The sequence below is a fragment of the Sipha flava genome, unplaced genomic scaffold (assembly GCF_003268045.1).
Source record: "Sipha flava isolate LNK unplaced genomic scaffold, YSA_version1 78_pilon_pilon, whole genome shotgun sequence".
Classification (NCBI taxonomy): Eukaryota; Metazoa; Arthropoda; class Insecta; order Hemiptera; family Aphididae; genus Sipha; species Sipha flava.
Window position 1 is genome coordinate 1,437,556 of NW_020273619.1, and position 19,179 is coordinate 1,456,734.

General features: G+C 24.7%; 1 protein-coding gene across 2 annotated transcripts in view; it reads right to left on the reverse strand.

Annotated features, from left to right (window-relative positions):
• The window catches only part of LOC112692894 (glutamate receptor ionotropic, NMDA 2B), a 384,123-nt gene that overhangs the window by 10,910 nt on the left and 354,034 nt on the right, over positions 1 to 19,179 (reverse strand). For both annotated transcript variants that reach the window (XM_025567711.1, XM_025567713.1), the window contains 4 exons: positions 18,009 to 18,187; positions 11,000 to 11,187; positions 5,990 to 6,216; positions 181 to 364 (listed from right to left, as the gene is read on the reverse strand). In XM_025567711.1, the coding sequence (XP_025423496.1) occupies positions 181 to 364; positions 5,990 to 6,216; positions 11,000 to 11,187; positions 18,009 to 18,187 (778 nt within the window). The remainder of the gene's footprint in view (positions 1 to 180; positions 365 to 5,989; positions 6,217 to 10,999; positions 11,188 to 18,008; positions 18,188 to 19,179) is intronic.

Below are 19,179 nucleotides of genomic sequence, written 5' to 3' on the forward strand. Positions count from 1 at the left end.
GCAACAATAATAAGTTTTAAAAAAAGTATATACGAAAAATGAAAAAATAATGGTATTTCCATAACTATCGTGATGGATCGGTGTATCGTGTGTTTGCATTAAAATACGACAAACTAATTATAATTGCTTAAATATTAAACTGTAATCTCGCAAAAACATTAAAATTTTGAAAACACTAACTTGTAGAATTTTTCACCGGTAGCCCAACGTGATTCACCATCACCTTCGCATGATAATTGCGTGGTCAGAGTTTCGTTTATGTTGGCCGGATCGTTGACAAAATCTTCTACGCCATACGCAAATACTCGTATGGCAGTCGTGATCTCTCTTACTAAACTCTCACTACTCGTATCGAAGTGAACTCCTATAATAGTAAAATAAACAATCATTAAACATCTAATATTTTATTTTTGGATCCGAATAGATATATTTTTGAAATTTAAATTTACTTATTCAGAATACAATAACGTCAAGATATTTTAAATATATTTATTAGTGTTTTGATTTCGATTCTAAATCGATGTGTTCAGTATTCAATTAGTGTATAAATAATTATATTATTCATCGGAGGTAAAAATTGTATTTTAACTTCAGAACTAAAATTCAATAGTTATTCTAGATTTTATGTTTAATCTTATACTACAAATAATGATTTTATTTATTTATTTTCAAATGATTATCGACAAGTTATATGATTTTTTTTTAATCAAAATCAACTATTTTATAGTTATTATTTATTATTATTCCTTGTAATAATTATAATATTAAAAAAAAATTCGTAATAGTTACTTTAAAAATAAAATAACTAATATATGGTATATTTTTTGAACATATTAATTATTAACATACTATTAATTGGTAAAAGATTTTGAAAATGAAAATCATATTTCTACCATAAATAAAAATTGAGGACATTTCCAGAGTAGAAAATGTACGAAATTATAATTCCGTAAAATATATTGTAATGAACATCATGTTGTTTATAGAATACAAAATTCGTACAAAAACTACAGAGAATGATAATAATAAATATACAAAATATGTATTAAAACATAGCATTGCGGTTAAGATTTTATGTATTTAAAATATTGAGTACTCGTATAGCTTAAGTAGATTGTGGTAACATACATAGTTATATATATAGTACATACATACATAGAATATATAGAATATTTATATAAAAATAAAATAGAAAAAAAAGTAGATCGGCGTGATTCATAGTATACAAGAATAAATATAAAATAGAAAGAATGGTAAATAATCTAAAAATATGTGTATTTTTTTAAAATTATTTATAAGTATATATACATTTATAAAATTAAAAATTATATGTCTTCATGCATTTTAACCAGCTAAGAGCTTTTGGCATTTTATGCTACCCTCAAATGAAAAACTTTGGAAACCCCTGTTTTTAATGATCACAAGTTAGAATAAATGGTACTTGTAACCATTTTTAAAAATTAAATCAGGCATTCTCATCAACAATATACAGTAATCAATACTATAGCGCAAAACATGGAAACACGAACAGTGGCATAGCCAGAAAAATATTTTAGAGAGATTTTGAAATATTAAATTCTTTCCAATATAAGTATCAACTTTTTAATTTCAATAACTCAATTAAACATAAATTAAATTATAACTCTTATTTGATTTAGTCTATTGAAACTCTGAAAATTGTTTTATGATGGCATGTGATATAACATCATAAATATGTCCTAAAATTATTGAATATCTTAAGAGAGAGGAATTTCGAGGGGGATCATAACCTGTTAATCCCCCCTCCCCTATCTATGCCGCTGAATATGAAACAATAATCACAACATTTATTGTGCGTACATATAGTTTACAAATCATGTGTAGTCTTGGATGTATCTGAATTGCCTACACGGAGTGCCGTTTTTGCTTTTTTATTTTTTTATTTGTCCTTAAATAAATTTTAAAAATTAATAGAGTTGTGCTATGAATAATTATAACTAAAAAAATTTGAAATTTCAGATACGTGTGTATCTTTTCATCACTTGATATATTACCTCACGTTATTTCCTAGTGGAAAGTTTATAGTCGATTTAAGACAAAAAATACTTGTTTGTATCTTTAAGTAGGGTAGTGTGTTATTTGTTAGGATTTTTCTAAAATAAAACAAGTACTGATTTTTACACCCAAAAAATTAGTTTTATTTGGTTTTAATTATAAGCATATATAATTTCCACATATTACGTGATATAAAGTGACAGTACATATTGATTAATCGTTCGTTAAAAATGTAAACGGATAATATCACTGACGAAAAAGTTCTCATAAGTGCCAAAAAAACAATCACATGGAACGTAGCATAACTAGGATTGTTATTAAACAGGTGCTGAATTTGAGTTCTTTATTTAAGAGATAAGCGTAAATATGTACATAAATTATGGTTTCACATTCTAAAGCCACTACTGTGATCAAAAATCTTTTTATCAAATAAACTTAAATTATATTTTAATTACTATAATGTCATTAACATACATATTATGATAACTCATAAAGCATTGTAGTTTCGGATTATGATGTTATATCTTCCAATACCAAAACTCTATGTACCGTTTTCTCGATCCATATTTTCTTGGAGTATCATTAAAGCTCCATTATGATTCGTTCGATACACAATAGTTTTGATTGAAATGTCAAAACAATTAATAAAACCATGTTGGCGCATAACCAATGGTATTATACTGAATTATTACCAAAATCACTTCATTTGTAAATCGTCTTCTGGATTACAAGATATACATTACAGAATATTTTGTAACTTGAATGACGTATCAACTACGAGTATAATGGGTGCATAATCGTTTTATGACCAAATAGACTCAGACTGGATATCTTGAATATGATCATATTATTTATTTTAATTAATTCATCACTGTTATTAGTATCACTAGTGATACTTTTGCTCACATTTACTGATTGAATTTCATTTTATTGGCTTTTACATATTTATAACAATTATTTATACATTCAACAAAAAAAAAAAAATAATATATATTAAAAGTCATAAGCACCGATTTTTTTGGATTTTTTTTTATTTCAACATAAATGGCATTATTTTAGCTTATTAAGAAATTGTTATAAGTTTTAAAAAAATATGAGGTTATGAGTACTTAATACATTTAAAATCAATATAAATATCCTTCAAGATTTAATGGTATATTTTTCTCATCGTTAATTTTAAAAATGAAATAATTTATGTTCTTCTATAAACGTATGTTATAATAATTTTAAGTATTAAGAATGTGTTTACTTTTGTAAGATTAGAATCGGTATATTTCATTGTGTAATATGTGTTTGGATCGTTAATTCGGGTTTTTCTGTTTCCGTATCCGATTGAAATCTGTTTTTGGTATAGCGGAGAATTGAAACTGAAATAATGTTTTTGTCAATTACCTTACACAATTAATATCGAATCTATCTAAAGTTATAGGTTCTTCTTGTACTTAAATAAATGTTTCGTTCAATTTTTGAGTCATTTTTTTCTAGTGTTTCATTTTGTACATTTGAAATAATTGAAAACATATTATTTATCCTATGATCATAAGCAAATCGATCTATGTACAATGAATACAATGAGTTAATTTTTTTTTGCCTCTAGGGTATTTTATTTTTAAATAAAATATTAGTAGCTTAGAGATCAAATAGATATCAAACAGTCCAGTCAATCTATATTTTTATTTTATTAAGTTTTATCAAGTCTTTCTATTGTAATTAAAGTATATTAGGAATCAAATATTTTTTGAAGTAAAAGCAAAGAAGTTTTAGTTAAATTTGAAATAAAATAAAGTGAATAATTTTTTGTGTTAGAAAAATAAAAAAATTGTGATTTAATATTTTTATCATTAATTAGAAGTAGAATTTTTTTAAATAAAGTGATAGACGTTATTGTTATAAAAATTTATTTGGGAAAAAATTATATTTACAATATTCTTGTGTGTACATTTTTAATCAGGTTCAAATAAATACAATTTAAATATTATGCATTAAAAATTTTAAATTTATATTCACCTTATTCATCTAGTTCTTTATTTTCAATTTTTAAGAACTAGCTAATTTGTTACTAAAAATATGTATTATTCATGGGAGAAAAAACTTTTAAAATAATTTAATTTTTATTAGTCCCAGTAGTAATAGAAGTATGAATAATACTTATATCTTATGGAATATATTATAAAATATTCACTTTTAATTTTACTGACGATAAAAAATATCCGTTGTTTAATATATATATATATATTCAAATATTTGATCTAAAAGCATGACGATGTTATGTTAAATTCATTTTAATTTTGCACTTATACACATCAGAATTATTAATTTCAAAGTTCGAGAGACTAGGAAATTATATATATCATGGTGTAAAAATGTATAGTCAGTATACTTATAATTAACTTAAGCACAATACCTGTCCCTAAAATTTTCCTATGGTTTGAATTTGGGGTTGTGGTAAATCAAGTGAGGTCTTTTTTTGATTTGAGTAAGGCTGCAAAAGTTAATCCTATCCAAACAAAAGAAACCTGACAAGGCGAAATACCTTTCAATTTTTTTTTTTTTTTTTTATTGCGACGTGAAATTTAATCCTAACACAAGGTAAACCATACACTATAGAACAAACAAATTACGCAGTATCTAAAGTGGAAAGTATGTAAAAAAAGTATGTATACCTAAATTAGGATTATGGTTGTATTAAAGCTTAATTATAAGGTCAAGTAAAATTAATTTTGAGAATTTGATTTTTAATTGTTGTAAGTGAATGCGACAGTGCAACATACTTAAGTTTTTATGGTTATCTATTGGTTGTATGTGATTATAATATTATGTACAATATAATTTTTTGGATATAATATAATAATAACTTATATAGTCAAAACGTCATATTAAATTATTACTTTAAAAAAAAAAAAAAAATGATAATGACTATAATTTACTTTTTAATTATTTCGCTTTACGTTTATATTTTTTAGTTATTTTTTTACCGTAGTCATATCATTTTTAAGTTAAAGTAAGTAAGTTAAATAACAATTTTTTTACATAAAATATAATAATATTTTTTAATTTAATGTTCGAATGTGTATTATTTTTAACATTTTTATAAACCCAAAGAATTTCATTACATATTTGTTATAATGTAGTGAAAATAGTGTAATAAAGTTTGATCAAAGATTGAAATTAATACGTTGTTGTGTTTTGTAAAATTATTAAAATGTGTTTAGTCAATAATCATATCATGAATTTAAAGTATGTACAAAACAAGAACTGTAAAAAATGAAGTTAATCAATTTATCAAATAGACTGTATCACACTTCGATTTTTTAAAATACAAATTAATAAATCGAAGAGTAAACAGTGTTCTATCTGAGAATGATTTTAAGTATTCCTTGTTAGTTACAATTTAATAGCCTACAATCATATAGTTAATTAAATGTCTAAAATATCTCGAATTCGCATAATTCAGTGTATGTAATTCTGTTCATAGAAATCATATACCAACAGCAAATAATAAAAGATAAATCGAATGCTTTATGAAATAAACGAAATAATAATAAACAATTTGGTACATAGGTGCAATATAATTTTCTTCTTATTAAGCCAATAGTAGTATTTATAATTATATCAATAGAAGCCTTAACAAGTATGTAAGAACAATAACGTGTTGGACTGATATATGTAGTAGGTATATACGAAATCTTTAACTTCAAGAAAAGTTAAAAATAAAAATAGAATAATAATAATTTCTTATGAAATTATTACTAACTGAATAACTAGCTATTCAATTATACGTAAAGTAAATATAATATTTGTAAATTTAATAATTTAAAAGTTAATTAGTGTTCCAAGAATCAATAGTTTTTGGTAGTGTATACACAATAACTGTAGCCGTTACAGTATTCGTATAATCGTTGAAGCCTACTTCATTTGTAATAATTTTTTTTACGAAAAAATGGTTTTCACTCACCAAGCATTCCAACGGGAAATAATTGCGGTGCTTGTAAATTCTCCATTACGCTCTGGGTCACCACCCACACGTAATTCTCACCAGTAATCCCGAGTGATCTGGCCGATTGCAATATTCTAAGCGCTTCTTCTCTGGTACAGTAGAGTAACACGACTCGCGATTCCGAGTCGGCCAACTCTTGTAAATCCGAGATCTTGGTGACCAACACTGACTTTATTATTGTAAACCTATACATACAGAATACAATGTATTGTTAAAAATATACAAACATAATATACGTAATCGTATGATGTGAATGTGAACTTGAAGTAAATTCGAAATAACAATATACAGAATATTTTGATAAAACCGTATTGCTGTGAATATCTTCTTCGATGAGAAATATATTAAACAATAATATTATTCTGTCTACATCAAATAAAAACATTTCTAATTGAAAATAATTTCTTAATTTCTTTGTTAAAACTATCTGAACATGTAGCTTTTATGTTGTGTACAGTTTAATTCTGCTTAACTTTTGACTATTTATTAATATAAGTACTATCTATAATGTTCTATTTTTCTTTCATACAATTTCAAGTTTTTGTTCTTAATCATATGCCATACTAGTAAACTACAGAGGAAGTTCCTCGCTTCGCTGTCAAATCATCATCAAAACGTTTTTTTTTTTTATTATAGACGGCATATAATATGAGAATATTACAGTTATATATATATCGATGTTGGAAGCAGAATTAGATGCAGCAACTATTGTTTTGTTATATTTTTTTTGAGCAGTATTTATAATGTTTAAAATGAAAAATTATTATTTATTCTAAAAATATCTTTCATCTTATCACGCTTCTTATAACTTTACAGCACTTTAAATGATTAATAATTATTTTGTTATAAATTGCTTCTCTGTTCTCAAACTAAAAATAGTTTTCCAATTTATAAATAACTATTCGAAGTATAATAAAAAATGGTAAAATACTTAAATCAAAAATGTTTTTATAAGAAAAAAATACTCATTATATTAATAATAATTATATATCTGTAACTTTGTCTATTAATAAATAATTTATTAAATTACTAAATAATTCACATCAGTTATTCTACACAATTACATAAAAAAAAAAATTGTTTATGAATTAATTATACTATTTGTATTAAAATATATTTGTGTATCAAGGTTTCAAAAAATACATTAAATGAAAGTTGTTGAAATGTACTTAACATAAGCCCGGACAAAAATCAAAACTCGTTTATGGTTATTAATATATAAAAGTATTACTTAGTCTTTTATTTCAATAATATTTTACTTTAAAATAAACGATACTTGTTATCAAAATACATTATAAATATTTTATTCCTATTTATAGTTTAATAAATATTTGGTTATAATAATATTGTTTAATATATATATATATATATTATCTAACATAATTAACGTATTATCTAATGTAATTCTAACATATAGTTAGACACATAGTATTATTAATGTGCTTAATATATTATTAATTAATTAAATATGCAAATTTATTGGGCTAATGTTAAGCTCATATAGATTTTAATTAATATAAAACTATGAAAACAATACAATTGTAAAATAAGATTTAAGGCAGAGATAAATCACCCCAATTTATTGAGGAAACATTTTAAAACAAAAACTTAACGGTTAATCAAATCGAATGAACTATTATTATGTTCAAATGTCTTTGATTTAACTTATAATATCAATATTTCGGACAAATTTTAATATCTTCAAAAATTATTATTTTAATTTAAATAATTTTTAAAGATAAAATAATTACTCGGATTAATAATCATAGGATATTATATTAAACTTTTTTTTGTATTCAAAACATAATTTACATAAAAGAAATATAATATCTATTTATAAGTTCTATACATAAATATGTGTTTATTTTTTTAAATATTTTAGTATTAAGGTAAAATTTGTTATTAACTAAAAACTTTTTACTCAAAAGTAATAATGGAGAGAAAAACAGCTGAAGTTCTTTTATTATGTGTTCATAAACTTTTTTTTGTAGAATTCATTATGAATTATGATACTACTACCATGTGCGATAAATAATTATATTACCTACCGAAAGAAATTAAACGTTTGAATAATTAATAAAGAAATTAAATCATATAAGTTGTTTTTACTGTTTTATAATAAAATGTTGAAGTTTAATTTAAATTAAATTTAACATAAGTGTATACCTAAAAAATATATAAAGAATTTGATGATTAACGGGTATAAAATAAGTTACATATTTAGTATACTATTTAAATGTATTGATATATTTGATGATATATCGACCATAATATTCACATTGGTGTTTTGGATACATTAATTTTTCTTATAAAATATAAATGTTTACTTTTATACGAGTAAGTGTCTGAGTTTTTTCAGACTAATGTTATTATTAAATCTATACATCAATATATTAAGTATTCTTATGATTATATATTTCTGGATTTAAATTAACTATTTTAACACAGTACGTAGTGCTTAAATATTTACGAAAAAATAATAAGCAACCAAGCCAATAAACCAAATACACCTATATTTCTTATAAGGAAGAGAAAATCATTGATAATAAATCGATTATAATCCATGTTACTCCATAACATTGAAAATTGTACTCACAAAAATATTGTGTATACTTTTTAGTTTAGAACAATGAATTTCAACAGGACATTTCTCATCTTGAATTATTTCTACTAATCCTAGTACATATGAATTTAGTTAAAATTTTATAATCATAATGCGTACAAGATTCTAGGCAAATGGATTTCTTATTTTAATGTCTATCTAGATCTTAAATAAGACTATGTATCATCTTCCAATCTTCCAATAATGCTCTTAATGTAATTTGAACACAGGCGGATAATATAAATAATCAAATTAATAATCGTCAATAACATTAGAAGTCTAAGGACGTTTAGAGTTGTTAAGTAGTATCATAAATTGATATTGGTTTTTCAATTCAACAATATATTTGAGTTTTACAGTATTATATAATTTATATATTAAACTATAAATATTCAACAAAAAATAATGTTGGGACCATAATTTTATATGTGATGATAGTAAAATAAATCATCACATAGATAGCTGTAAAAATAATATTCAAAAATTCAATATAATTCTGTGAATAGATGAATGTTTTAATATTAAACTTAAATATGATTTCACACAAAAAATAATTTTTGTGGAAAAATAAAAATGGGAAATTTTTATAATTTTCCATTTCTTGAATGTAACAAAATATTTAATAAAAGAGACTAAATTTGACTTAGAGGTAATGTTGAGAAGATAATATATAATTTATTTTTATCCGTTTGTCGAAATATTTTCTGTATTAATATAATAACAACGATGCAATAATATGATAACATTTTAGGGGTACGTAATGATTGCTGATGTGTATGATTATTTTATCAACAGTTAATATTTATCATAAAGAATTGCAAAGTCGAGTACATGGGATTTGGTTAACATAAGTAATATCACCTGCAAATTTAATATTGAACAACCAAGAAAACAAATATTAGAAAAAATTGAAGTAAATGCATAAGAAATAAAAAAAAACCATTTTCAATCCGTGAACATAAAGCTGTAGTAGAATATTAATAATCTTCTAGCTACTATAAAAATATTCTTATTGGTTTTTCGGTATTTTTCCGATTGCAAAGATAAGAAAAAAAAATGATACGTTTTAACATAAGTATAAAAACGATGAATATATGCTCGATTTTGATTACTTTTATGGTATGATAAATGTCTGGAAACCCATTTTTGTTCAGACAGAGTTTAAACCAATTCACGAAAAATAAACACACTTTATAGTCGAAACAATATAAGTAGATATCTTGACGGTTCCAAAATTCAAAGGTATTCAAAAGTTGATATTATTTTGTATGTAACTATCATGTTGGGTCGTAAGTTGAATGTATGTAAACCTTAAATAAATTATTTTTTTGAATAACTATTGAATAACATTTACATAACAAATTCGTGTAAATACCGATGGAATATCAGTTACAAGCATTTCTATGTGTGACTTTTTTTTATTTATACAAGTTATCGTTGTGTTTGTTGTAGAAAAAAGTAAATCGAAGTGGAATATTTTCAAATGCAATTGATGCCGAAAAAAATTACATTTTCTCTTTACTTTTCATTTTGATATATATGCAATTTTTACTAAATAATTGAGAAATATTAGACTAATTAAGATTAAATACCAAAACTCTGTTATGATATTTATATAAACTCTTATATTGTTTATTTAATCTAATATTGTAATATGTTACATTTAATATGAAACATTGATACCGTGTAAAAAATAAATAATTAAATTGAATAAATAATAAACAGAACATTTAAACGTGTTACAATATAATACGTAGTCATATGATAAAATAAGACTATTAAACGATAATTTTGAATTAGAATTATATTATATTTATACTAGTTATTTGTGAACATAACAATTCACTTTTTTCTGGGATTCAGTATGTTTTTTGAATAACAAACAATTTAAAATGTATTTAAATTTGTATTAAGACTATACAATGTTATATTTCTATAATATCTATGATTATATTAATTTTTTTCATCAGATTATCAGTTGTAAGTTTTAGAATTATACTTAAAAATCTAAACATTTTTATCATCAACTTTTTTTCGAGGCTCTTCGTTATTGTATAAACATTTTTTTTAGTAAAAGATATCAATTAAGACATTTACTTTGAAGAATTTGTCATATTAGATTTATAAATTTTTTAGAAACCGATTTTATTTGATTAATCATTAAAATATTGATTATATTAAATGTAAATACAATAAAAACTTTCGATTAAATTCGTAAAAATGACTACACTATTTTTAACGAATAACAATTTTCAATTACATTTAGATAATACATAAAAAAAATAATATAGTGCGATCGATTGGAATTATTTTTGATTACTGATACTTTAGACGAGATTTAATATTCAATAATAAATTCAACTCACTTAAATCTGTCTTGCATATCTGCTACTCGTTCTCTGACCGCTTGAATGAAATCGTCATGTCCAGCAATTTGTGACGTTACAACTGAGAACTGATGCCACTTATACCTTTCTAATATACTCAACATAGCAGCTGTCTGATGTTCTAACGAAGGCGCTAATTGAAGCTGAAGGCTAGATCGGGAAGCTCTCTGCAATCAAATATAAGTTTTTTTTTTATTTTCAATATGCTGTATACTTGAATTTTTTTTTTCGGTATATACTACTATGCCAGAAAAATATTAAAATGAAGTGGAAGGAAATATTATAGAGAAATATTATCTGTCAGCCGCACTCAATAATTCTATGTAAAAATGGGTTTCGTCGGTAAAAAGAGGAAATGCATTACTCCTTTTACCAGCGTCGCCGTTGAATACTATATATATATCCCATGTAGGATTTTTTTTTTTTTTAATAATACAGATTAAAGTTTCTTCTGCATCAATATATATATATATATTAATAAATTTCGGGTGGTTTACAAAGTTTAATAAAATTTAGTTATGGTAATTTGGTATTTCGAATTTATTTTTCCAGTGAACCTATTATCGATGGTTTGAATAATTCTAAAACGTGCGTGTTACACTATAACTCAGTTAGGTCTAAGCTGTCGTAGCATACAGATTTGTTATCGTTACCTTTCGCAGTCAGTGTCGAATATTACTTGTTTTTTCAGTGTTATTTAATTAACATCACGCGATAACGTGCTGCGTTCAGGCTTATGTCATCCACCTCGGGTGGATCGGGCCAAATGGCCACCTCTAAACCGAAAATAAAAGTGAATCTCCAAAACAGTAATAAATTCGATTCCACCAGAAGCATTGTTACTTTTATTATTACTTATAATTATTTTTCAAAACGTATTTTGCTAGTATCATTATTTAGTTAAAACATAGTTTTTAAAACCATATTTATTCATTTGTTAGTTAATATCTTTGCACGGTTTTACTAGACTAATATGATTTTCTTTTTATACATTTTACTTCGATGTATATAATCTTAGTCCAAATGGATTTTGTTTATGTCATGTTTATTTTATTTTTTTAATATCTGTATAAGCACTGGGTATGGAGAATATGTTTAAGGGAGATATTCAACGCATAAAAAAAGACATACTAGGAAATGTTCTTGACGTTTCGTACAGTATTTACAATAGATCATGTGCTTTGCATATATTTACTAAAGCGTTATTTTTATCACAAAATTGTTTGAGTCGTAAACATTTAGCTATAAGTTCCGATTGCGGTATAAATAACGGTGGTATTATTATGATGGTGTATTGATGGTTGGAGGGGGTGGATATGGTGATAGATATACCTCTTCTCAAAATTATTATTTTATTACAAACATTTTTCAATAATAGTATTAATTTTATCTTCTCTAAAAGTTTGAAGTTTTTAAAAGTATGACATTACGGCAGTAAAATATATTTTATCTTAATTTTATTTATCTTGATTTAACTGCATTATTACTAAAAATATTGTAATTTTTTGGTTTTCGAATAATTGGTAAATATATACCCACCATCGAAAAAAATACGTCACAAATACGTTGCTGTAACTGACCAAGTAATCGTGTATTGTTATTATTGGTTAGAAAAAATTAATTGTTCATGTTGTGAAGTAAGTTTAAAACATTTGTTTGAACTACAAAATATTTACTATGTAAATACGCATTGAAAAAAAAGGAAAAAAAATAGAAAATCGATGGTGATCAATTGACATATGTTTTGCGTAACAAAAACTGAAAGAGACTATTACATATCACGCGCATGCGCCCGTGAGTGCCAAAACCCACAAAATTGATGTGCATTATCGATAATATCGTTCGAAAAGTGCAACATGGCAATTTAATATTAAAATATGTAATACGTGACACCGTATATATAAAGCAACTAATAAATCATGATGTAAATTTCTAAAACCTTTTCTCGGATAAAATGACAAAAATTGAATTAATTGAGTTATATTTGCTTACAGGAAAGAAAATATAAGCTTACTGCGTTCGTTTGCCGAGAAAATACTATGTAATTCGACTTTCCACAAATAGTTGAACTTTTATTAGCGCAATCGCATTTTTATGTAAACATATCAGTACATTTTGATGATATTGGTATGCACAATAGGAAAATTCGAATAAATATCGTTACGTTTAAGGAAACAATTTTAAAAAATTTCTTCCTGAAGAAGAATATTATACGACAAAACGTTTCGGAGGTGAAAACGATTGCACTGTATGAGTCAATATCGACATTATTAATTATTTTTTGCCGTTGTTGCAGACGTATTATAATATTATAATCGATTCTTGATAACTCGAAGTTTACGGGATAAATATAATTTGACAGTCTAAAAATTTCTAGTTATCAAAAACTTCAAAATGTATGTTTTATATAGTATTTTATGTAAAGTTTATATATTGTAAGTTTTTAAAAGTATGATTCTATATTAGAGTTTTTTACGATTTTCTGAGTTTTTATTTTAGTTTTTTTAAAATTACATCTTTATTTTTTATTATTATAGACAGCGTACTCGTTAGAATTCTAAAATCTTAGGTTATTTCTTGTTTTTTCTTTACGTCTTTTTTAAAAATTTGAAGTACTTACTTTGGAAGCGATAATATTCTTAATTTTTTATTTTGAGCCATAATAGCACCTGTTTTCAGCCACTGTCACTTACATGATGGACAATGAACGAACTATCTGATGGAAAATAACTAAAACCGAAATATATTGCACGGAGTTATCAAGTATGAGTTACTAATAGCCGTCTATAATAGATGAGTTTCACAAAAAGTTATTTGAAAAATAATCTCAGTGATAAACTATTTTAGTACTTTATTTTGATGAGAACATTTGAGATATTGAAAATTTATTTCAATTCATTTTCGAGTTAACAGAAATATTTAAACTTTAATTATTATTTTTATTTGGAGGAGAATTTTATTTATTCGAAATATGGAGTTTTGATTAATCAAGGTTCGAGTTATCAAGAGTCGAATTTAATATGCTTTTATGAGGCAAAATCAACATAGTTTTGTCGGCGACTGTCTAATTGATATACTGTATGCATATACAATGTTGTTTGTGACGGTTTGCCGTTAGGTTAGGATAAAAACTCGATTGCGAGTAAGAAGAATACTACCGAATGTTTTTAGTATAGTTCAATATATAGTTTATAAACTATATATACAAAATACTTTATAAAATAATATATATATATATATATAATATATAATAACTATATATACAAAAAATAGTTATAAACTATATTTTGAATTATTATTAAGAAAATTATATTAAGGATTATTCTTAGAAACCACAACCATCTAAAATCTGAATAATTTAATTGTTTTATTGCAATATATATATATATACATTTATAAACATATATATATATATATTATTTCAAAATATCTTTTTCGACACTATTTATGTGCCAAGTACAGTTAGTCATACAATTTATTCTTTAAAATAAAAACGGAGAATATTTATTTGTTTGCATTTATTAATTAGTGTTGTGGTAATAAATATTATGGTAACCAATTGTTTTCTTAATTATTATTATCTATTTGAAATTTAAACTATCATATTTATAAAGAATTATCGTTATTATTTATTATTTATTATGCATTTGTTCAAAAATGTATATTCTAAATATAGTTGAATATTATTCATAGATATTCTAGAACTTAAATAAAAATAATAGTATCTGTTCAAAAAAATTTTCAAAATATTACATTCAAATGATGGACTGACGTAGGATTATTAATCATTTATAAATAAGATATTGTAAATTATTTTTACTTAAAAAAATATTTTGTTTTTTTTTATCGTTACTTTAATTTCTCATTTTGGTACCTATTGTTGTTTTTTTTTTTAGTATCAATCGAAAACAAAACTCGTTGAATATTCCGTATTCAACATAATACCTACTTACAAACGTTAGTATATAATATATATATATATGATGACGATTGTTCTACAGAGTTTCATTCGATCATATCCAAGATGGAAATCTACATCGTAATCATATATATGCGGTTGTTCAATGGTGGTAGGTGAGGATTAAGCATAATTAGTAGTAACTTAATAGCTGCCTGACCCGAATTTACTCAACTATACTAATGAAGGAAATCAAACCAAATTTCCCCATTAAAACAATAATAAATGTAATAAAATTGCAATTAAATAATTTGTACGAACATTTATTGAAATGCTTTAAAAACGCAACGTACGATTGAAATACGTTTGAATTTCTAACTGCTCATATGAAATCCATGAAAAAAAAAAGTTTATTCCATGCAATTTTAACGATTGACTTCTTTTTCTTCTTCTTTGGCTTTTTACAGACCTTTTAGGCCCATTGCCGCAACAACATATTGTCTCCATTTTTCTCTGTATTTTTCCATTTATTCCACATTCCGTACTCCCAACTTGTTCAGGTCTTGTTTTATTCTATTTTACCGCCTTTATCTGGGTCGTCCTCTAGGTAATTTTGCGTTTGGTTTTCATGCAGTTATGTTTCTAATTAGTCCTTTTGATCTCCCCACGTGTCCGGCCCAGCTTATTCGACCGCTTTTCAAGGTTCCAAAAATGTTGGGTTCATTATATAGTTCTTCTAAGTTTTTATTGCTTTGTATTTCATATTCTCCTTCATTGTTTTTCTTTGGGCCAAATATTTTCCACAATATCTTTCTCTCAAAAATTTCCAACTTTTTTTCGTCTGATTTTGTTATCACTCAAGTACTGCTTGCATACATAGCTACTGGTTTGACTAAAGCTTTATATAATGTTACTTTGGGTTTTCTTGATAGTAGTTTTGACTTAAACAATGGTAGTAATTTGTATTAACACCTGTTTACTGTGATGAGTTGTAGTTTAATTTCTTCGTGGCTATTAACATCTTCATTAATATCTGAACCCAAATATCTAAAATGTCCTACATTTTAAAATGTGTATTAATTTACTTTTAAGGAGTCTGTTTTGTGATTTTGTCTAGATATTATTTTGTCTTTGTTTCATTCATTTTTAAACCAATTTTTTCCCCTTCTTCAGCAAGATATTTACTGTGCTTTTAGCTCGTTGTCTGTTTCAGCTAATACGACTATATCATATTTAACGATTGACATTGTGGCTTATTAATCGCCATGGCAAATTCAAGACGCATCTGAAACTAGACTTGCTTAATTTTAACAAAAAAGTCATTTGTAAATTTTAGTATTCTTGGAATCAGCATATTTTCGCCTTTGAAATTCCCTATAATTATATTTGCTTCGATCACAGTGTTTAACAACTTTTTAATAGCGAGTCATGTTCCATTGCATAGTTTTGGTTGATTCAGATTGCGTAGGATGATTATCACCGAGTCAACATTGAGCTTTGTTTGATGTCATTTCTGGAAAATCCAACGAATTTAGAAAATAAGTTGGATAATTAACGACTTAATTTGAATCGGTAACGGAATCGATGGACTTAAATGAATGAAATTGGCTATTGATTTCACTCAACATTTTTATATTCAAATCGTCTACCTTATATTTGCTGCTGAAATGGTTCGTTCACATGTAACAATAATGGTTTTATAATTTTCACCGATATTTGGAAATCCTTTTGTTATCAATTTTCCCTATGACGTTGTGAATTGATAAACATTTGGAGGAAATAAAATCTGTGAAAGTATTGATTGTAATTTTCTCATTGCCAATGTTTAGTTGTTCCTTTGAAAAATTCTCCTGCCGAATTGTCATTTTGTACGAACATTCGCATATTTGTATTTAACTTGAGAATTTTCACATTTTTTACAAATTGTATGACTTAAAGCAATTATTTCATCAAAAGCTGTTGATCTGGAAATCAATCAATCTGTCAATATGTTCTAAGAATTTCCTACCTAGAACCTACTGTATTCATTCACATTTTTATATAAAGATGTATAAACTGAAATTGTTCACTTTTCCGTGCAATTTTTCAAATACTTTCATTCATACAAACCTTGTCCTAACAATTACAAGTACATCAAAAAAACAAATAAGTCGAATAGGTGCAGCCATTTTGAAGTGATGCGTGGATAAACATTTGTGGAAATTGATTTTTATTTATATAGATTGTTTGTTTTTGTTAAAATAAATACATTTTTTTATAGGTTATGTGTAGATCAAAATTGTATATAAATATATAATAATAATATACTGCTCTGGTTAATATCAAAAAATATTGAATTTATACTAGCATTTACGTTTTTATCTTTGATAAAAGTTATAGTAATTTATTTTGATAAAGAAAAAAGTTGAGTTATTGAAAATACGATGCACACATATAAAAATCCTTACTCTAATTATTCGAATAGTATCTAAATGATAATTAAAAAATTCATGGATTATTATGCAATTTAAATGAAAATTTGTTTTCATTGATTGTTATTATAGAGTTTTATTTAACCATAATTAATATAAAATCAAAGACATATTATCAACCATATTATCTTTAAATATATTACTTGAAATACTTGTATAATAAGTATAATAGTAATATTTCATATAACTTTTTATACTATTATATATTTTTAAAAATTTTATATTCATAAATATTCTTATCCAAGTAACGTTTCGGCTTAAGTTTAAAAATCAAGATCGCATTATATTTGTAATATGGTAAAAATGACTTATACCGTTGAATGCATTAATTTTTATACAAAATCTATTAACCAGAAATTTTCATCAGAACTGTTGCATCTAGAGAATGCCGAACAATTATGAAGAGTTGACGATTTGTTCGAAAAGTGTTTCATATAATAAAGGATTGTTCATTCATAAAACCGTAATAATATTAAAGCATAAAAATCCGTAACGAAGAGATAACTTTCTTCAGTATGGTTTCTCAGTTTCTGTACACAAATTCTATTTATTCTTTTTTGCTTGTTAAATTATATTTTAGATTTCGTCCATTAATCTACAGCTATTTTAGTATTATTACCCGTTCGAGTCCAGAGTTGTCAGCATTCCACGCTATAACCGGTATTCCTAAATATCCGGCTAGTTGTAAAAAGTATTGCGCTGACGCTGTACTTCGGCCATACTTTTCGTAATTCATCAGGTATAATATTGCGGACACGTTCATGGTAAGAAACTCTTTGCACAATGAATCCAATATGGCTGTAACATAAAAAAGTGCTTTACTATTCAATTGCATTATAACTTAGATCAACAGTATACACAATAAGTAAACATAATTATTAATGTTTTAATACACATCAATGTACATTTCTAAGTTGGTTGATTTTTATATTTGTTAATTTACCAAACACAGTATTGAACCAATATATGATAAAGAAACTAATTGACAAGTACCTAATTATGATCATGCTCGAGAATATTGCTGTATATAATTCAAAATAATACACAGGTAGTTCATAATAATTTATTCGATTAACTGACATGGATTAGAGTAAATCTTCTCATCCATTTGTGTAATGTAAAGAGTAATACTTTGATATTATTCGAAAGAAAAATTATTGTATTTCCTTTTTTTTTTATGATTAATTTTTTTCCTAACTAGTCAATTAATTTTAAAATATAATATATAATACTTTTTATAAATCAATATTGTTGTTTCAAAACGAATAAATATATAAACAAACGATCATAGTAAGCTTGATAGAATATATATATTTTTTTATATATTTATAGTTAAAATTTACGTATTAAAAACTACCTCACGTTTAACACAAATACATTTTTTTTAGATTAAATTCAATCCTTTTTAATAAAATAGAATATTGACACATATTTTTAATTTATTTTAGAAATTGTGTTCTATATTTTTTAGATTTTATTTAAAGAATATGTTATGCTGGATGATTATTTGCTTTTTACTACTCATAAATAAAAAAGAAAAAGATCTTTATCAAGGTTACGAGTTTTGCAATTTTAGAAAGTAATTAAATAAGGAAGATATAAGATCAAATGAAAGAAAATATAAGGTTAGATATAAGAAGATAGGAGATGGAGACTATGGCAACATGTTAAGTGCAGATGCAAGATGGCAATGCCCGAGAAAAAGAAAGAATAAATTTTTTGATAGCGATCAAGAGCGAGAAGATACTCGAGAAAAATTGATTGAAATCGTAGAAAGAATTTTATGCATT